Source organism: Mesitornis unicolor, unplaced genomic scaffold, assembly GCF_000695765.1.
Source record: "Mesitornis unicolor isolate BGI_N332 unplaced genomic scaffold, ASM69576v1 scaffold594, whole genome shotgun sequence".
Lineage (NCBI taxonomy): Eukaryota > Metazoa > Chordata > Aves > Mesitornithiformes > Mesitornithidae > Mesitornis > Mesitornis unicolor.
The window spans coordinates 27690-49239 of NW_010181817.1; the positions used below are offsets into that span (position 1 = coordinate 27690).

At 53.7% G+C, this 21550-nt stretch overlaps 1 protein-coding gene across 1 annotated transcript in view; it reads right to left on the reverse strand.

The window, feature by feature from the left end:
* The window catches only part of LOC104539872 (voltage-dependent R-type calcium channel subunit alpha-1E), a gene marked incomplete at its 3' end in the record, with an annotated part of 54280 nt that overhangs the window by 24792 nt on the left and 7938 nt on the right, over positions 1–21550 (reverse strand). The window contains exons 2-6 of the mRNA XM_010183529.1: positions 20727–20832; positions 20149–20288; positions 9160–9263; positions 8281–8433; positions 7804–7985 (exon numbers count right to left, since the gene is read on the reverse strand). Of these exons, the coding sequence (XP_010181831.1) occupies positions 7804–7985; positions 8281–8433; positions 9160–9263; positions 20149–20288; positions 20727–20832 (685 nt within the window). The remainder of the gene's footprint in view (positions 1–7803; positions 7986–8280; positions 8434–9159; positions 9264–20148; positions 20289–20726; positions 20833–21550) is intronic.

Below are 21550 nucleotides of genomic sequence, written 5' to 3' on the forward strand. Positions count from 1 at the left end.
ACCTTTAATGGCCACTCATTGTCCACCAGCTCAGAGAGGGAAACTGGGGACAGAAGCTGAGGGCACTCAACTCATCTGGGGAGCAGCAGGACACAGAGAACTGCTGGATTTCATTCACACAGTGATCCACCCTTGTTGGTTCTCTGGTGTCTAGTAATGGGCCTGGCCTCCCAACTTTAGGCTTTCCCTGGAGAGAAGGGGAGTTTTCTGCCTCTTCCTCAGCAGATGTGTCCAGGGGACCTCCACGACCAGCTTGGCCAACATCAACTGATAGGCAGTCAAGTCCCCTCTCAAAATTCATCCGTATTAAGAGAAAGACCCTGTGGTTTCTGTCTAAATCCAGACCAAAAAGGCACATAATGAGATTGAGGTAATAGACATTCATTGCTATAACCAGCTGGCCATTATGTGCTCGAGGGCTACAGCAGCACTGTGCTACGGGGCAAGGGGGAAATCCATGGGACCTTCAGTGGCATGGGTGGCCCCATCCTGCTCTTGTTGTGGTCCTCTGCAAGAGGTCACTCACCCCATGGAGAGCTCCCTAGTGAGGGGGTCTAGGGGTGATGGGGAAAGCTAGGATCTCAGGAGGCTTCACCCTGGGCACTGTACCTGCCTTCCCCAGCACTTCCCAGGTGCTTGCTGCCCACTGTGGGGGCAGAGCAGACCTGCTGGGACAGTGGGTACAAAACCACCACAGCTCCCATGATCCGTATGTCAAATCTTCAGCTTGGCAACTCCTGATGAGCTTTGCCTGGTGATGACACCCACCATGCCCCTACCACAGCTGATGCCATCCCCTCAGCATCACCTCCATGGTCTCCAACTTGCTTCTCCCTGCAAACCACTGCTGCATTCAGAAACACATGTAAGCAGGCAGAAGTGGCCCCAGAATCTCCATCCGCCAGCAAAAAGAGGGAAAAATAATTAAAAAAAATACCTTACAGCAGATTCCCTGGCCTACCCAGTTCCTTCAAGACCCCAACACCCGCCGCTGCTCTCCCCAGTGCAGTAACAGATCTCTTTCTTCCCTTTAATAGCAATAATTTGATCTCCTGCATGCAGGACCATGCTTCACTCTCTGCCAGACCTGCCTGGTATCCATCAGCAACCTCAGCACTGCACAAGATCTGAATGAAAATACTTTGCTTTACCAAATCAGGTTAATGAGGAAATTGGTACGTTTCCTTTGCAGGGCCAGGGCTGGCCCACGGTGGGACGCATCCTGCCATGGTCACGTACAAGGGTCTCCGGGCACAGTGGACACCTCTCACCCAATGCTCCCTGCCTGCAGTGCTGCCTTTCGGGGTGCTCCGGGTTGCCAAGGGCAGGCAGCAGGTAAGGGATGTGCCTACGGAGGGGAGCAGGAAGCCCAGCAAAGCCCGTGGCGCATGGGTGTGCTTGTGGCTGTGTGGGGAAACAGGGAAATAAAATCCTAAATATTTCATTTTTATGTTTTCTAAATGGAACACAAAAAAATGCATTGCTAGAAGCGTTACTAAAAATCAAGTGTTTTCAAAACACTTGATATGGGCCCAGGGACCAATTATTGCTCTCTTCTCCTCTGATCCACCGAGAAATCACACCCAGATGCCCCAGCATCCATCTGCAGAACCCAGGCGTGCCACCTCCTCCTCCTCTCCCCCAGCTCATCCCTTGCTGTGACCCCCCCGACCTTCGCTCCCAAACCCCCATCTTCCCCCTGCCCAGACCCCTCCTGCACCTTCCCCAGCCCCGAGTGACAGCACTCCATCAGCTGCCCCCATCAGCTGTGATCATGGGATCAGCTTTGGGTGTGTTTTCAATGGGGCTTGGTGATTGCCAGGCTGGATCCCTGCTTTGTTCAAAGCATACTGCAAGCTCGGAAAGGAACAGCCCCAGCTCTGGCTGTGATGCTCTGGGGCAACAGACCCATGCATGACCTCTGTAGTGGACCTCAACTCACCCCAACACCCTCTGTCCAACCCTGATGCATGGCAGCATGGACACCAACGAAGAGGCATGGAAACAGCTTTACAAAGTACAGTTTCCAGCACCAAACCTGCTAATGAAATTACAGACCCTGGGCTTAATGAAGATGAGAGCCAGGGGCCAGATAGCACCAAGATGCCCTGCCATCTCTCATCCTTGATCCCAGACTTTTTGGGTAGTGCCAGAGCATCATCGATGCCAGAGCATCAGTGCCTTCACCAGCCCCTCAGCTGCCCGACTTCTGTCTCGGAGCGAGACTTTGCAGCGCGGGCAGGGAGGAGAGTGTAGGCAGGGCGCTTTTGACAGAACACGCCTTGCAAAGCTGGGGATCCAGCAGACGCGGTTTGTTTCTTGCTGTGTCATTTCAGCACACACACACACACAGAGGGAAAAGGGAGGAATTAAGGAGAAAAAAAATAAAAAAGGCAGGAACATTTGGCAAGCTGGCGAGGGTCTGGCTTTGCTGAGCACAGAGAAAGAGCCGTTTCTTCCAGAGGGAGGAGAGGGTAACGCAGGCTGGCTGCTGCACACGTGCCCGCCGGGGATGGGTTCCAGCACCCACGACTGGCAGCGTGCGAGCTGCCAGCTCGGGCACCAACAGGAGCCATTTAGGGAAAAACAGCTCGTTTCCTCAAAAGTTAGGAAGGCTTTAAATCTTTCAGGGTGTTACTGGAAGTCTCCTTTCTAAAGTCCTCCCTAACTTAATCGCATTTAAAACACTCAGCGTTTAATGTTTCAGAGGAAGAAGCAGGAAGGGGCTCTGTCCTGTGGTGACACAAGCGCCAGGGACTTTTTGGTAGCCCCTGTTCCTCCCCCCAGCACACCCTCACTTTGCCCACATGGCCAGGAGCCGCCAAGAATAGCTGCAGAGACATTAAGATCTGTGCTTGCTACCGAGCTGCTGAGAGCACTGGGTGTCGATTAAATTTTCATACCTCCCCGACAGAATATTTTGTGTGCTGTGTTTTAACTTAACACCACACACACACACACACACACACGAAGGGACTTCTTTTCCCTTTGCAAGCGCTCCAGCTCGACAGCCTGGCGACATCAAAGGGCATTCAGGGCTAAGAAGCCAAGTGGTTTCCCTCTTTTGCCATCCCTCCCACCTCCTCCACTCTCCAGCCTCTCTCCCTGGGAGCAGGGAGCCCAGGGGACAGGTGCCAGTCTTCCAAGGAGCTGCAGTAGCTCCTGGAAGCACTGAGGCTTACGAAGGTTTCCCAGCTCATCTCAGGTCTGAGCAAAACCCAACAGGAGCAAACACCTCTCTGGTTCAGTCATTAATTTTGCTGGCCCTTGCCTGTCCCACATAAAGCTCTCGCTCTCCAAAAGGAAAAAGAAGAAACACACCCAGACCAGTGTGATGCTCAGATCCCACTCACACTGTTCACACATAGGTGTTTTGGGGAGAGCAGCTGAGTGCTGAGCATCCCAAAGGATGACCGTGACACCCCTGGAATTTATGCCAACAAGTAATGAGCAATTTTGTACACATACACAAGGAAAAATAACTGCTTTGCAACAGATTCGTCCTCTGAGCCCCTCCAGGATCACTCAACCAGTGCAGGACAGTCGAGGCTTGCATCCAGCTCTGATCCATGTGCTCCAGCACAGCCAGTGATTTAACACCTTTCCCTTTCCCAGCGCCCCGAGTCAGGGCTGCCTGAACAGGCCCCATCTCACAAAAAAGGACAGATGTTTCACCACAGCTGAAAACTTCAGCTGAAGATCTCAGGTTTGTCACTTCATGGTCAAAACAAGCTCAAGCCAACTTTTGAGAACCCACTCCCACGCTCAGCAGCGTGAAACCCGGACCCGTGCAGGTGGTGAGGTTCCCTTCGCACGTGGTGAGGTTCATCTCACACGTGGCGAGGTTCATCTTGACCCTTTTGCACACCACATTTAGAGGAGATGCCGAATGCCACAGCAGTGCCAGGCCCCCGCAGGGTGGGGTCCCCTTGCCCTCTCTCAGCAGCAAGTGCCAGTTGAGTCACGCTGGCTGCAAGCCCCCTTCCTTGCAGCAGGAAAGCCATCTCCTAAAGCTCCCTGTACATTTTTGCCCTCCTGCTTCCCTATAGTCCCAATCCCTTGTGCCACCAGACGTCTTTTGGGTTTATAGCAAGCAACTGTGTCTGGCTACCTCCCGTTAAGCCTCACCATGCAATTTTAATGAGCAGCATGGCCACTTTTCGAGCCCTACTTTAGCACTTGTGCCTAGGACGGAAATTTTTTTAGCCATCATTGCCAAGAGCCATGGCCCCGTGCAGAGTCAAGTCATCTCTTTGCAGGATCTGGCCATGTGGCATTCTCCGTGCATTTATGTTTTCATTTGTCCCGTACAAACCTAACACCAATTCCCAACTATTGGCTGTGGATCCTGTGCCGCTCTTTGGAGAGCACATGGCAGTGCTCCAGCCAAGGCACTCAAGGGAACAGGCAGGACTGACCCTTCTCCCCACAGAGCCCACCAAGCCCAGCCCACAGCCCCAGTACATGCTTGTCACGGGCGCTTTTCTTCCCAACTCAGCTCCCAGCAGAAAGAGGAGAAAGAGGAAAGCCAAGCTCCTCCTCACTACCTGCAAGCACAGCAGCTGAGAGCTTCCAAACAGTAATGCAAATAAACCAGCTTGGTGAATAAATACAGCCCCTCGAGCCAGCATTTCAGAGGAAATCACAATTTCAAACTCCTCTCCTATTTGCTCTCCAGGACTGGGGGAGCCAGGCTGAGCACCCAAAGGCACCCACGCCACCGAGCGCCCATGCTGTGCCCAGCCAGCCCTATGGCACACCCCAGCAGCCCCGCACCAGCCCTGCCACCCCCTCCCGCACCCCAGTATGACTGTTTAATGATAAAACTGCAACCCAGCCCCTGCCCGGTGCCGGCACGCCTGCAGAGGCGGAGAAGTAGGACAGCCAGCCTCTTCGCCAGCATTATTTTTCCCTCTGGTTTCTACAGAAATCAGGTTTGGTCTCGAGCCAGCCCAGGGATGGGGAATCTGTTCCAGTACAAGAAGAAAAGCAAAAGACTGCTTAGCCCCTGTTTTGGACTGCAGAGACAGCCAGAGACGCAAAGCTAAAACTCCTCTCTAAAAGAAATTCAAGTCCTTCAGACTTCCAGGGACGGGAGCTGTAAAAGCTGTAACACACCACAGTTTAAGGCTTTCTTTTTAACCCATACTGTGATGTCTACCTAGCAAGACAGCATTTCACACAGGCAAGGTTGATGAAAACAAGGTGAAAGGCAAGCACGTCCATGACATAACATGCATGGAAAGCACCGCTGGGCCCATTAGCTTTTGTGATGCTATCTACAAATTCTGAGAGCCACGCTTCTAGACCCAGTAAAATTGTGGAGAAATGGATTTTAAAATCATGATACAGTCAGACATGGGAATGCTACAGTAAGCAATTTCTTTGAAAGATTGCTCGAGTGGTTTTCCTGTGATCTCCCTCTCCCCTGCAAGGCTGCAGCGTTAGCCTGCAAGGACAGAGCCTCCCATTGCTTTAACTCTGATGGAAAAGCAGAGGCTCCTCCACCAATCCCCCCAAAACTGTGGTATGTGCTGGCCAAGGTCCATACTGGTCCATTCTCTTGTAAGAAAAGGCAGAAGCCCATGTTGCTGCCTCTGAGCAGCAAAAAGACAGAGCATCCAGAGCCTTTGCAGGCCAAAGGCACCCTGCAAGACAGCCCATGGCCCCAAGGAGGGCAAGAGGCTCAGCCAGACAGTGCTGGGAACTGTGTCCATCCCTCACTGCCTTCCCAAAGGGAATCGGCAGCATTTTACTACCCAGGCTCCAATCCTCGTTCAATTAAAACCAAGGAAGGTCCCTAATCCTCTTTGTTATAGGTAAGTAATAGCTGGTTCCTTGCAGAGGAGCAGAAAAGGGACACATATTGTGGTCCTGGCCATTAAGGACGTCACAACAGAGCGTGTCTGCCCAGCGTGGTCACTGGTGCTGAGAAGATTATGATGATTATGATTATGATTATGGATACTGGGGCTGTGGCCCCCCAGGTGCCTCAGAGAGCCCTTGATTTAACAGCTAGGGTAGGTCCTGCAGAGCTCAGTTTCCAGCACTCCCAGCAGCATCTCCCGGCCTTCCCACCCAGTAAGATCCAGTCGGTGGATCAGTAAATCCCAGACACTGAACAGATCAGCTCCAGCCTTTCCAGTAAGGACATCCTAAACAACAGGAGACCAGACTTTCCTCAGGAACCACCAGTACAAACCCTTGAGGTCAATCAGACCATAAATTGCCTGTCCATGCATCTCATGGGCTCCTCACACGCTGCAGCTGGGGCTCTAGCATAGAGAGCACTGCTGCAATTTGCTGTAGGCACCAAAGGATGGGGAGGAGGTGACACGGGGAGCAAGCCCTGGCTTTTGCAGGGAGACAGTCACAAACACAAGAAAGAAGGTGCAGGGCATCACTAGTGCCAGACATGGGCCATGCTGGGCACGCAGGGGCTGCGGCGCAGCGGTGCAAGAAGCAGGCAGCAGCAGCCCAGCTGTGCTAAAGGCAAGGCAACCACACCACCAGGCAGGAAAAAACACTTTTCCCACTATACTCAATTGTGCCTGGGCAACAGGCACTGTAGTTAAGTCTCTAATCCCATTGATACACCAGAAGCAGAGACAAATGGACTTTTTTTGGTCTGAACACTCAGGTGTTTAAAGTCTGCCTAACTCCTGTGCCAAAGCAGCAAGATCCTGAACACCACCATCTCCTCTAGGAAGGGGAAAATCAAATCCTCATGGCAAGGTCAATCCCTTGCCATGAACTCTCCCCTTTCTACCCCAGTCTGGGTTTCATGGTCCATCTGGCCACACACACCATCCTGTACCCCTAGAAGGACCCCAGGATGGACACCCCAACACCGCAGTGCTGTGCCTTCACCTGGGGTTAAAACCCAGCATTTCTGCTCACGATGAAGTAACTATTGAAGCATGTTTCCCCATCACAAGCCATCCAACGTGCCTCCCGCAGAGCAACACCACTCCGCAAATCTCCGGGCGTTATGGGAACCAGGGTATAAAAACATTCCCGGTGCAATGACGCCAAAATTGATGCTGAAATTAGGCTGGGAACAGAACTGGTACAGTTGCTTCCAGCCTATAAGCTAAAAAGTACAAATATATCCCATCACCCACAGTGATATCGCACTTTGTGATCCTGCTTCCAGTTTTGCCCCCGAGTCGCTCCTGGCATACCCTGACGGCTTGGGCACCAGCAACTTCATGTGGCTGCAAACCACAGGAACCCAGCCCAGCTTCATCAGCGCTGACAGCCATTTGCAGCACAAATATCAAAGGTCTCAGCTCTCTCTCAGACACCAAAACGCTGCCCCTGCTCCAGGCAGGGGGTCCAAGCCCAGCTCCCGAGCTTCCCAAGGCCACCGCAGGGATGCAGGCACATCCATCACTTGATTCACAGGGAGAGTGGTTAAGCAGTACTCAGAAACCATGTCCACACTTACAGAGCTGCCCCAAGGAGCGCAAGAGGTGGAGCAGGGAAGGAAGGATGCATCCCTGCTCCCCAGGGACAGCCCTGGAGCAGGAGTCTTCCTGCAGCCCCTGCCCACAAGGTTTTGCTCTCTGTAATGAGTTGCACAACCAGCCCAGAGATAGAAGCCAGGCCCTCAGAGCTCCCTTTGCCCAAAGACATGTAACACGTGCCTCTATTCCCCATCTCCTGCCCAAACTGGAAGGATCAACCCCATCACAAAGGAAACTCAGCATCTCACAGGTCTCCAGGATGCGGGAATACCATCTCCAGCTCCCCATCCCCGTGCCCAGCTGCCCAAATTAACCATAGAGCAGCACTACTCACATTGTAGAGGACTGTGGTCCACCCTTCCATGGTGATGCACTGGAAGACGGTCAACACAGCAAAGAGGATGTTGTCAAACTGCGTGATCCCGTCGTTGGGACCGATCCACTCCCGGCATTCGTAGCCTGGGGGGCAACCCTGCACCCCACATGGATGGGGGGGGTCCAGCTCCTCTAGTTCACCTGCAAGCACACAGCAGAGAGGTAAGAGAGAGGCAGGGGACAGGTGAGGTGAAGAGCCTGAACACAGACGTGCTTGGGGCAGAGCAGGGGACCCCACTGGGACCAGCCCTGGCTGTATACAAACTGCTCCCATAAGAAACTGGGACAACCTGAACGCAACCAGATGATGCCTGGTGTGAGCGAAGCAAAATGCAGGATCTTCTTAGCCCTGGGCTTCCTATGATAGCCACATGTGCTCATCCCAGCTGTTTTCTACCCAAGGGGTGCAAATTGGGTGCAGAGCCCTTCTCCCCACCTGAATTGTTTGTATAGCAGGCTCGGTGCAGCTTCCCGCTGTAAAACTCCAGGCCAATGATGGCAAACATAAGGATCGCAAAAAAGAGCAGCAAGCCGATCTGGAGGAGAGGCACCATGGCCTTCATGATGGATTTCAGCACAATCTGCAGGCCTGGGAGGGAAGAGAAAGGGCACAGCTCAGCACAGTGATGCAAACCACCTGACTGGGGCACATCCATCCCACTCATAGCAAGAAGAAGACAGTGTGCAGAAGGGATGGACGGTCATCAGACAGATACCAGAGGAGCATCCCTTTAGGCAGGTGAGGGCCATGGAGGAAAGCACCACCCCAGGGGAAACAGGAGAGTCCTGCTCTGGTGTCTTGGCTGCCCTTATTCCACCTGGAGTTGGTGGGACATGGCCCATACAGCTCTATCCCCCTCACTGCCCTAAAGACACGGATCCGGCACACTGCCCAGCCGGTGCCCAGGGTGTGAGGGATGGGAGGACTGGCGCCGGGAACAGCCTAGTTTCTTTATTTATCCCCGTGCCAGCAGATGAAATCTTGCAAAAAACCTGAAGTCTCCCCTGAATAAACCTCAGTCCTGAAAGGATCCACCCACCGCCTTCTGGGCAGGGAAGCGGAGCTGCCGGTGGGCCCCAGTGAGACACCAAGCCCAGCCTTGTACCAGCACAGAGCGGGCTGGATGGAGGGAAATGCCACCCGGGGACACCAAATGCTGCCATCCTAGAGCCCCCACTACATGAGGAGGTTTGTCCCTCTCTTCCCTGATAGCACCCCATGTCTCTGAGGTGACACATGGACCCCTCTGTCTCTGAAGGGCATTGGGGATGGATGCAGACTCCCCAAGAGGAAGACCAGGAGCATCCAACTTACTGGGAATGCCTGAGACGAGCTTCAGAGGTCTGAGCACGCGCACGGCCCGCAGCGTCCGCAGGTCCACGTGGGTGTTGAAGTGCGTCCCAGCAGTGGCGAGGATGCTGCAGGCAAACAGGAAGAGCACACAGTTGCCCCAGGCAGAGCCCTCGGTCACCCTCATGCCAGGAGTCACATTCCCATCCCAGGCTGAGGGGAGCCGTGAGGAGCACTGTGTTCCTGGGCAGAGAGTCAACACTGCCCAAGTCCCCCCATGAGCCAGGCACCATGGGCCACTCTGGTCAGTCAAAGCCATCCAGGGGCCACCCAGCCCTGACAGCCCCCATCAATGCCCCCTACATGCCAGGATGGCTGGGCACAGCCCCATGCCACAGCGCTGACCATCACCCATGTCCTGCAATCACACTCTGGGGCCTCAACGCTGCCATCACGGTGCTCATCACAGCTGCATGAGTTTAACCTCTCCTCCAGGCAACAGGCACACGGACTGGAGGTGGTGCCCCAGAGATGGGGGTCGCTCCCCTGATGGTCACCCATGCTCCGCTGGCAGCATCTCCAGCCATCAGCTGCTCTGGCTTTTTCCACATACGAAGCTTTCTTAGAGTCCCACCTCTGGGATTGCCGAGAAGGAGCCGAGAACCTCACATGCATTCAAAAATCTATAGTAATGAAAGTTTGATGACCTTGGAAGGCAACTGGCAGGCACGGGAAGGACTCCAGAGGTTTTCTTTTAAAACACAAAGTTAAATTTTTTTTTTTCAAGCCCTTCTCTGAAAAACAAATTGGGGCAGGAGGAAGCCGGTGCACACCAAGTCCAGCAGTGGAAATACTCAGGGCCTCTGTACCTGCCGGGGGGATGGGGATGCTGGCAGAGCCGTGGGAGCACCGACAGCAGTGCCAAAGCCTGTGGCCTCCTCTCCCATCTGGGCTGGGTCTCAGGTGCTGGGCAAGGAGGAGGAGGACGGAGGGCCGAAGTAGAGGAGCAGGGGATGGGAGAGTAGGAGACAGGGAGGAGAGCGGGACAGAGGGAGGCAGCAACCTCCAAGTTGTTTGCAGCAATCCAAAAACCGAGGGAAATTGGGTCATTGTTCCACTAATTCATCTAATTACAGGCCAGAGCAGCTCTCTGGCGCGCTGAGCAATTAGCACTCTTTCTCTCCCCCTCTCCCGGAGGTACGGTAGGTACCAACCAGCCCCTCCAGAAAGGTGGCTGGGTTTCCTAGGATACCCCAGCAGCAGAAACACTCTCACATCAGCAAACCAGGTTGTTTCAACTCCTTTTCCCAGCCTCCTCTTCCCTCCCTGCTCCAGGCACAAGGAGTTAGATGCAAAACCTGGCCCCAGAAGCAATTGGGATGCATCGCCCACAACTCCCCATGTATCTGGCTTCTTATCCTCAATATATATGGGGATCTTTTATGGATGGCACTTTCCTTTCCTCCAGCCCCACTTTGGTATGGTGCCTGTGCCTCAGCCCATGACCAGCCCCTGCTACCCACTGGGCTGACGGGAGAGCAGAAAAGGGACTTAATTAAGTCAGGAGCACCCAGAAGCCAGGGAGAGCTGCGTTGTTAAATCGGTTGTAAGATCGAAATCAATAACTATGATAAAGCATGGCCACTCAGCAGCACGTGGGAGAGAGAAGAGCACAGGCACTTCCATCTCTTTCATGCAACCTGCCAGCAAGAGCAGGGTAACCCATTGCTCCCCAAAATACCAACATAGAGGACACGCTACGAGACCCCGAGACCGTTCTTCAGCTTTTGCTCCTCATATTCTGATGCCTGGCATCTAACCAGCCTCCCAAAGAAATGGGGGAAGGAATTTCCAGGAGACAGGGATGCTCCTGGGCTGGACGTAGGCTCCAGCCCATCTTCTGAGGGCTCGCCAACACAAGCCCAGTGAAAAGTCTATCTGGAAGGCTCCTGGCAGCAGACTGGCATCACCATCTCTCTCCTACCCTCACAGAGGAGCATGAGCCGTGGTCCTGCACAGCAGGACAGAGCAATGGAGGTGGAGCCATCACCGCTCCCAGCCCCACCGCACATCTCCTGCCCGGGGCAAGACCAGCACCTGAGGCACGGACGGTCCAGGGGAGCAGAGCGCCCTGGCTGCAAAGTCCTTTGCTAACCCAGATTTGTTTGAAGGGCTCAGAAGCTGTCACGCTGAGCCTCCAGGCAAGGTTCAGGCGATTTCAGGGCACTACTTCCCCGCGCTCTAAATTAGCTGCTAAGAATGGGACTCCTCTGTGGCAAGGTGACATGCTCCTTGTCCTCTCTGGGGGACAAGGGACATCACGAGCTCTTTTGCAAGGGGGTTTGGACAGATCACCAGAGCGAGCTGGTTGCTCTGCAGCCTCATCTCACGACTGACGACAGAAAGACAACCCACCACTACGAAATAGGTGCTTGCATATCCTTTTGTGAGCACAGTCGCAGCTCCCGGCAAACCCATCCACTCCAGAGCATCCAATCACCCCAGAGCCTCCCAGCGGGGTCTGAGCAGCCCCAGACCACCTTTAGACCAATTGAGGTGGCTGGAGAAAGCTAAGCAAGCTGCCAGGCACACGAACCTGGCTTCTGTCTGCCTTTCCCTAGCCCTGCAGCGGCTGCCAGGAACAGACATCACCTCTCCCAGATAGCCAGACTTCACTAGCACACACAGACACCACCACGGTGTTACCAGTAATTAATAAATACAATACTCAAAACACACCTTCCTGCTCTGGACTTCAGCATCGCACCCCTTAATTGCTTATTAACCCTCTAAGCATGCTTTTTCTTTTTTATTTTTTCCAGAGTGCCACTCGTATCACAGAGCACAACCCATTCCAGATTTATTTATTGACACACATTACGGTTTCTTACAGCTCCTCGGGACATGTGGCACAGAGACGAGACTCGGGCAGTGACAGACCTTTATGTACTGACACAGGGCGGCAGCTCCAGTATCTGTAGAACAATTTAAACCCTTTTCGTACACTTACAATATCCATGTCTGATGTGCTAATAATTATTCTTTATTTTTAGGCAAGGACCCAAACTAAAATTACTTCTCACCATCCAAGTTATTTGAAAAAGCTGCCAGATTGGGCTATAAAAATCCCAATGATCTCATGCTTTTCATCATATGTACTGGAGAAAAAAAGAAGAAGAAGAAGAAGAAAAAAAGTGAAGGCGTTTTTATAGGTCACCCAGGCAAAGGGGTTACTTTTACTTCTTCAGAGGAAAGGGGGAAGAGAGACTTCAGGTGGAGAAAAGAGCAGAGAGGAGCTATTGGAAGAATGTAAATGAGAGAGAAGGCAGGATGGGAAATATATGCTAATCCCCAAAGTATAATTGAATAGTGAGCAATCACCGGCAGACAAAAACATGCTTTCAGGGGAAAAAAAAATAAAAAATAAAAATAAATCCAATGCTTTGTGTTTGCAACCAGGATGATTATTTTATTTTCTTTATTTGCAGGCTGCGGAGCGAAGGGCGAGCTCCCGCTGGGCCCGCCGCACCTGCAGGCTTTGGGGCTGGCTGCCGGCGGGGCGATGCTCAGCCCTCGGCACCGCTCCAGCTCCCAGCAGCTGAGCAAAGCGCACGCCTTCGCCTGCAGCTGAAGACCTGCACCTATGGATTTCTTTTCCCAGAGGGAGGGGGCAAAACAAACAAACTAAAAAAACAGAATAATCACATTTAAAATTACTCTCTGCTCTTTGGGTCTTAGCGGAGTAAACCATGAGCGATGCTCAATGCCCCTGCCCACGCAAAGCCCTTTTAGTAGCACAGAACAAGCACCAAATTTGGGCATTATCGCACACGACAGCACCTGCCATGCCCCCACTGTCCGTGCCAGGGGCTGCACATCAAATCCACCCCCATCCCCATTAATGGAGTGGCACCAGCAACCCTAAAGCCTCAGCCCTTGGGAACAGCACACATAGCTCAGGGCACACTGCAAAGGGCTTCACACCAGGGGCCCCAAGCAAAAGCTGAACGCCCAGATGATCAGATGAATCCTAGATTCACCGCCCCCTGCCCCAGCCTGAGCATCCCTGAGCACTGCCACCCACTGCAGAGGCACACGCAGACAAGCCGTCCCAGCAAAGGGCAGGTCCTGGAGGGCGCTATGGGCTGAGACAGACTCATCTCAGCTCCAAATCTGGGGCAGGGAGGGTGCTGGCTGGCTGGCTGATGCGCAAATTAATATTTATAATTAAGTGGAAAGGCCCCTGAAGGCCTGCACTGCCATCTGACTCTACGAGGGAGACTACTTCATAATTAATACACTGGTCAAATGGCTCAGGGAAAGTAAGTTACCTGATAAATTTACCCCATTCTCGCCCTTTTCTACCAGTGAATCAATCCCTGCCCTCTCTGTAGACAGCAGCATGAGTAGCAAGATGGACTCCAGGCTCTTGGGTCCAAACCCCACTCGAGGCAGGGCCAGTGGGATTGGGTCCCCACTCTGAGGATGCCACAGCAGAGCAGAGTGGCTCTGCTTTGGGGATGCCAGGGGATGGGGACACCAGGCCCAAGTCCTGCCCTTGGCACAGTTCAGAGCAACCTCAAAGCCTCCATCATCTTCACTTGCTCTTTCTAGGTTTCGGGGCCATGACACAAGTGGATTGCACTGCTGCGAAGCTGCTGAGCCTGTCTTTTCTGGCAGCTTTGAAAGCCCTGAACCGGGCACCAACGACTCCCTGCAAAGTGCGATGAGTGTGAACACAAAATCTGCCTTCACCAGCCTTCGATCCTGGGGACAAAATGATCACTGTTTCCCGTAGAAGCCCCCAGAATTTGGCACATTCGGTGGAGCATCCCCCCTGCGAGCCCACCCTGCGCCTCCCTCCCGCCTCCAGTCCCTGCCTCTCCACAGATGCAGAATCTGGGAGGGGGAGGAAGATGCTAGTGAAACAGTGTTTGCACAGACAGGACCTGGTGGAAACCTAAAGTCATTGCCAGGAGGCAGACTCGCAAATTAAAACACAGCACATGCAACCACGTAGCATCGCAGGAGCTGGCTGAACGCATGCCAAAGGAAAGGACTGAGACCCCAGAGGTATTCACCCAAGCCTGAGTGATGCCACCTCCACATGTAAGGAAACATGGTGGAAAACAACCCTTTCCCCTTTCCTTTAGCCAAGCTTTTACCCTACAACGCCTCTTCCAGATCGAGGTCCATGGCATCACAAAGAAATGGCACCTGGGGACATTGCAGCTTGGCCCAAGGCTTCGCCCCTCGGGAGGACTAGGGCTTCACCCCAGCCCCAGAGCTCTGCACCCAGCTCTGCAGAGCAGGGGTGTCGGGGGCTGCAGAAGGAGCCCCCGGGGACCACGCAGGGTGGAAGGGTGGCGATGTCCCCCGGGACCAGCAGCCGTGTGGGAGGGACTGACTCACTCCGCAGCACGACGGCTGCGGGAAACCAAGCACCAGGGAAGAGGACGGGGCGAGGCACGTGAGCAGCACGCGGGCTGGATCCCGCACCGGGAGAAAGCAGGATGCCTGTCCCCCTAAAGCCAGAGGTGTGGGTCTGCCTGCCCAGGGGTCACCTTACATACCCCCAGCACCCACACACAGCAGCACAAAGCCTTTTCCCTCATCGCCCATCCCAACCCCTCGCGGTTGGGGAAACGGCATGGCCCTTTGTATGAGGTGCCGATGTCAGGCATGTCCCGTCGCTGTGGCATATGGCACATGAATCATTCACAAAGCTGGGGAATTAATTATTCATCCAAACGAAAGACCAAACACTTCACTAATTGTCCTGGAAGGAAAGAGTTGGGAAAGGGGTGGGAGATGGGGCAGACATCAGGTTGGAGACCAACTCCAAGAAGAAGGAAAGAGGAAAAAGTCTTGTCTGGTGTGATCAAAGCATTGTTCTGCTTTTGGACTCGGGGTTGTCTCTTTACAGGATAACACCCCTTGCAACAGTACAGGCTCCACAGTATAATCCTGTTGGGATGCTGCACTTGTGCTCTGATTTAACACTTGTTCTCCAAGCCTCATATCCACACCCCTGAGCTTCCTTGCCTGGAGGTTCACTGTCCTCTCTTCATTAGAAAAGTGCAGGTGTCAGTGCCAGGGGAAAGAGCCTGTTCCCTCACAAAGCTTCTGCCAGAGCCCATTCCAGGACCTCCCCCCTACAGCTTTGGACCTTCAAGATCAAAAAGGCCACCTAAGACATGCAGAATTTGGGTCGCACAAGATGCACTAAATTCCAGAGGGCAAAGCATCCTCATCTCTGCCATGGAGTAGCTGAGGGGGATTGAGAAAAGGGCACCGGGCACTTTCCACAATGCTCATTGCAAAATCCAGGCAGCACCACAATGAAAAACCTGCCCTCCTTACCCCCGGGAGTGGAGCATCTCCCTTATGTGGAAAGGCTGAGGGAGCTGGGTCTCTTTAGTTTGCAGAAAAGGAGACTGAGGGGAGACCTCATTCATGTTTATAAATATTTAAAGGGTGAGTGTCACGAGGATGGAGCCAGGCTCTTCTCGGTGACAAACAATGATAGGACAAGGGGTAATGGACACAAACTAGAACACAGGAGGTTCCACTGAAATTGGAGAAGAAACTTCTTCTCAGTGAGGGTGACAGAGCACTGGCCCAGGCTGCCCAGAGAGGTTGTGGAGTCTCCTTCTCTGGAGACATTCAAAACCTGCCTGGACGCCTTCCTGTGTAACCTCATCTGGGTGTTCCTGCTCCGGCAGGGGGATTGGACTGGATGAGCTTTTGAGGTCCCTTCCAATCCCTAATCTTCTGTGATTCTGTGTTCATGTTGCAACCTCGCAGCACTGAGGAAAGCAGCCTCCTAGGAACCACTCTCTTCTGCTTCACCGTAGCTGCAGCAGAAAACCAGGGCATGGGTGTCACTGAGAGGTCAGATGGACAGGCTGGGCTCACATCTACCTCTTGGCTTTGCATGGAGAGGACTTCGGTTTTCAGGCCAACCATCAGGGCTTGGAGAGCCGGGGTTTCCTCTGCCAGCACGGGCTGGCGTCCCTCCGGTTGGCTCCGGGTTTGCTGAGGGCACGGCAGGCACCGCCAGCCATTGTTCATTCCTGCCTTCCCTTGGCCATGCTCCACCTCACAGAATCCCTTAATGAAAACCACAGTGCCCAAGGGCTTCACAAAAGGCATCCAGGTGTAGCGGCTGTTATTAAACCTTCCAAAAAACCCTGATGCCAGCTCTTCCTTTTAGTGACCCCGGTGTATTTATCCTGGTTTAACAGTGGCTGCTTCCCTAGCTCCCAGGCAGCACAACTTCACAAGGATCTTTTTATTTCCATTTTGATTTTTTTCCCTGTTGTTAGAAGCATTCCCCCACCCCTTCACCTCTCACGTAATGTGTTATTGTATTACCACTGCAACTGCTATTAAAAAAGCCAAGGCGGTGCTGTGATGCTCAGGCATTGGAGTGTGTGAAGCACACACCCACCTGGATATTTGCAGAGGAATTTTAACCCTTTTTTTGTCCATTAACTCCTTCAAATATGGTGTAGGACAAGGCAGGCTGGATTAGGATGCTTCATCTCTATTCATTAATGGCACCCGGGGAGCCGGGATCTGATGCTTCAGTTGCTGATGGCTGAACATCCTTCAACCTCTCCCTCTTGGGACCACCAGTTAAAAGATCACACTGCCCTTTCTGATCATTTCTGAGCAGTTTTCACCTTTTAGGTCCAGGACATGCTGCACTGAGCAGGTCACAAGCCCAGCTTCAGTGCCCAGCCAGCTCTGGTTCACACATGGGCAAGGTGAGCATCCTGAAGCCCCAGGAGACACACAGACGTTCCTCTCCCCAGTTCTGCCTCAGAACAAGTGAAGGTATTTTATGCACGTTTTCAGAGAAAAATATTTTTAGCTGGGGGAGAACAGGCTGTTTTTTTCAGGCAGCGACGATGATTTGGAAACCACAGGTTATAAACAGAGCAGGTTTACAAATGCGACTATTAGTTCCCCAGTGGAAGCTTTAGCATCAGGGAGTTTTAGGTGGGCGTTGATTTCCACCGAGATGAAAAAATCTGGATTTATTGACACAAGAAGCAAACACCAGTTGAACCCAAGTCAGTATCATCCATTCCTGCACAGGGTCCCAGGAGACCACTCATGGCAGCAGCCCCTTGTCAGGCTAATTTACATCAGGGAGAGCATGCCCAGGAAATCCCACTGCTCATGAAAACCCCAGTGTGGTGTCTGAGGCCGTGATGACACCTCTCCCATCAGACACATGGCAAAAAATAAGTCCAGAAGGGAAAGCAATACCCTGTGTCACCCTCAGAGGGACAAAGGCCAGCAAGCATGATGCCAGCTCCCTCCAGGTCCATTGGGGATAGATCCTGCTCACATGGATATCATCTCTCATCCATTCCCAAACCAGTTAGCACATCCCAAGGCAAACGCTACCCTACACCTTTGGTGCTCACATCTCTTCCACCACAGCCACTGCCTCTTGCTAAGTCACAAAAAGATCCCAACGACCATTAATTTTCCCAAGCTCAACAGTCTCTGTACAGACGCTCATGTATTAATCAAGCGTGAAGTTCTAGTCCACAAAGATAAGCCTGAACCCGCCAATCGCCCGCACACGTCCCCCGTGCAGACTTCACCACCCGCCTTACGCAACCGACACAGCATGAACCGCCAAGTGCAAACCCTCTCCCACAAGCTGTTTGCAAGTCATTTGCCAGCCAAGGATTATTTGCTGAAGAAATTTGCCGATAACTCAGTAGATCAAACAGGCACCGGTTTCTTGCATGAGAGGTGCAACCATGGTGCTGAGGAACAGCAGCACGGCAAAAGCAAGACCAAGAGCTGAACAGCACAGAGGAGCCCACGACCTGGTCCAGCTGATTCTCCAGTGACTCAATTCTCCCCAAAACTGCTTCAGGGTGAAAATCTGCAGGTTGCCTCCTCCATTCATCATACAGTAAATTCTATCCCGAAAGCCCAGTGAGCCCGTGCCAGTGGGTGCCAGGACTACTGGGGCAAAGCTGGCTGGTACCCAGGCATTTCTTGGAGAGGCTTTCATCCTGCTGGAGCAAGCATCAGGATGCAAGAGGGGTAATGGTGATGAAGCAGACCTCGGAGGCCTGTGCCCCGTAACCAGCGGTGTCAGGGGGACCCAGGCACCTCCCGGCAGAGTGGCTGGTGTGGCACTAACAGCCCTTCATGGACAATTGATTCCCTGGCATGGGGCCCGGCACGGCGCGGCACTGAAAGGAGCTGGCGAGGCTTTTGTGAGTGAGTAATTGCCGAACGCTGACTCAGCACCGGCTTGGTTACAGCCAGCTCGCCCCGAGCTGCGGGGAGGGCAGGGAGAGGTCTGCGGTGAACCTCCCCTCCCCGCCCAGAGGTTCCCCTTGGCCCAGGCTCCAAAGGATGCTCAGGCCAGGAGGCGGCCAATGGGCATTTCCCAGCCACCCACCCGCTTTCTGCGTGCTCAGCCCGGCACTGCAGCTGCACAGTGAGGCCGAGACATCCCCTCTTGTTGTTACCAGAGGTGTCACATCCCACACTGCTCCCAGAGAGGTGACCAGGGATGTAACCACCTTTGCCCAGCCCAGGAGCTGTTCCCAGCTGCTCTCCCCACAGCAGCGAGCCTGCCCAGCCACAGAGCCCTCCCCTGAGAGTCACTTTGCAGATGCAGAAGCGCCAGCAGCAACCAGTGCGATGGCGGCACCGCCCACAGGCAGCCTGTTTGCCGCCCACCAAGAAGCATCACCACACCACCAGCACACCTGGACACCCAGGTGGAGGTAGCCTCAGGCTCCAGTGAGGCCATCCAGGTCTGCTTTGGACCAGGGGAGTCAAAACATTCCCAGTCATGTTCTCCTCAAACCTTCTCTCAAGCACAGTCCCAGCCTGCACCTTTCCACAGGCAGCACCCATCACCACATCCCTGGCAGCACCAGGCTCAGCATCCCCCTTTCTCCTCCCAAACAGATGTCACGTCCCATGTGGTGCCACCACCCTGCAAGCCAAGTGACAGAACTGTGCAGCAAGCAACTCGGGAAAGACCCCACGTATCTCACCTGGCTCCCGTGCCTCAACTTCCCGGCCAGCCCTGCAGCTGCTCTGCACCCAGCAGAGCTCATGAAGTGCTCAGAGATCCCCAGGCATCATCTGTTTGTATGCATCAAACCAGCTCCTCTGAACGTGCTGTTTCCATCAGCATGCAAAAAGCATTGGTCACGACCCAAGCACCCCTTCTCCCAGACCCCTCGGTGGCCGCAGGCACCCACCTGCCCTCCACACAGCGAGGGGCTGAGGGGGTGACCCTAGGAGGCTTCTGCCCAAGCCAACTGCCACCGTTAGCTAGCAAAAGCTCAAATATCCTTGTTCGTTTCTATGTCACCAGCACAGCCCATCACATCACAAGCAGGACTCAAATCTGGGCCACGTCCTCGACAGGTGACACCACCAGTGACACAACCAGCACTTGTGAAGCTCTGTGCGCTACCACCCCCAGCATCGCTGCTGTGTGCTGGAATGCTGAGCAAGCATCACCTGGGAGCATGGCCCCACCTGGATCTCATTCCCAAAGTCCCAGCACCAAGCCAAGGCTGGAAAGTACTTGAGAAAGAAAGAGGAGAAGAGATTTTCTACATCCCCCTAGCAGGTTTGACCAAAACCTTTCCCAGACCATGTCCAGTTGCTTATCAGGCCATGCTCCTACCTCGTCCTCACCTCACCCCATGCCTAGACAGGTGACAGAAGCCAGGCCACCAGCTGAGGAAAGCTAGACATGATGCCCTCAGAGCCAGCCCTCCTTGCCCAATGGGGAACCTTGTCCTGCCATCAGCTGCCCACAGCAAAGCCAACACAGGAGCCTTCAGTGCAGGGAACCATCCTTCCCTCCTTTGTTAGGATGAAGAAACACCACCAACAGCAGCAAACGAGGACTTGTCCCACGTCCTGGAGCTTGTGTCCCCATCGGAACAAGCCCCTGTGTCCAGCTGCCCAACCCCACCAACGGCCCCGTGCCACCCGACTCACCCGCTGAGGACCACGATGAAGTCCATGACGTTCCAGCCATTGCGCAGGTACGAGCCCTTGTGGAAAACGAATCCCAGAGCCACGATCTTAATCCCAGCCTCGAAGCAGAAAATCCCAATGAAGTAGGGCTCTGTCTTCTCCTGCCAAAAGGGAACCGGTGACATAGTCAGAGACGGAGCTAACGGTACCAGCCATTTCACACTGACAACTCACATCCCATCCCACCTTCCCCAGCCCCATCCTTCCCTTTGGGAGCTTACCCAGCCCTTCCTTAACCAGCATTAACCTTTGAAATGTAAAGTGGGGGCTACAACCCACTCAAGTTGCCCTGTCTCCCTTTTCTACCCCACCTTTTAAGGGTCTTAACCCTTCCTGAACCTTTTCCATGGAAGAGGGCTATGTAGCAGCAGCCCCAGGAAGGCTGGAAGGGCTGGTCCCAGAGGACACCTCCTATCCTACCACCCTAAAACCAGAAGAAATTGGCTGGTAGGATCAGGTGGCCCTCCTTGACCGGTGCCCCTGCTGACCCACTAAACTCCGCAACATAGGGCAGAGAGGGACGGGCGCAGGGTACTTACTAATCTCCGTGACATGGGCGTCTTGTCATCTTCAGGGAGGTGCTGCTCGAGGGCCAGCACTATGCAGTTGGCAATGATGGTTGCCAGGATCATGTACTCGAAGGGAGTGGAGGAGAGTTAAGGAGCAGAGAAGAGGTGGACGATGTCCCCAACCCACCAACCCATCCCTGCCCACCTTTTCACCTCGTTAACAATTGGCTCGTTAGCTGCCACCACCACTGCTTTCCCTGCAGAAACATGCACACACAGAGCCCAGATTTCACCTCCCGCTGCTCCTGGGCAGAAGGGTGAAGCCCAGCTTGGTGCTGTGTGGAAATGAGAAGGTTGATAAGAGAACTGAGAGCCCCCAAGATCTCCCTCACTGGAGATCTGCTGAGCCTCATTACCTCCCTCTTGGGTTCATGGAACATTAACCACCGGCCTTTGCTGGGCTGTGAAGTCCCTTGGGAGAGAGATGATGCTTGTGGTGGGAGCCCAGAAGACGGACACAAGTATGAACGTGGACAGCCAGGCTCTGAGCAGGCTGAGCTTTGTCTGGGAAAGGGTTTGGCATGGTCCCTGTTGTGGCATGCTGGTGGCAAGGGTTGGCACATCCCTGCATACCATGGCCCTGCTGCTTGTCTTCTCTTTTTCAGCATGAAGCAACAGGAGATGGGGGGTGCCACAGACTATCAGCAGCCCTGGTCCTAAAGCATCCCCGTGGCATGGCATCCCTAGCAGGTCCTAGGGATCTGACCCGGATCAGCCCACCCTCTGTCCCATACTGGCAAGGTAGACATGCCCTGGGAACCAAGGGTCTCTTGCCAAGCACCCTGTGGGTGGCA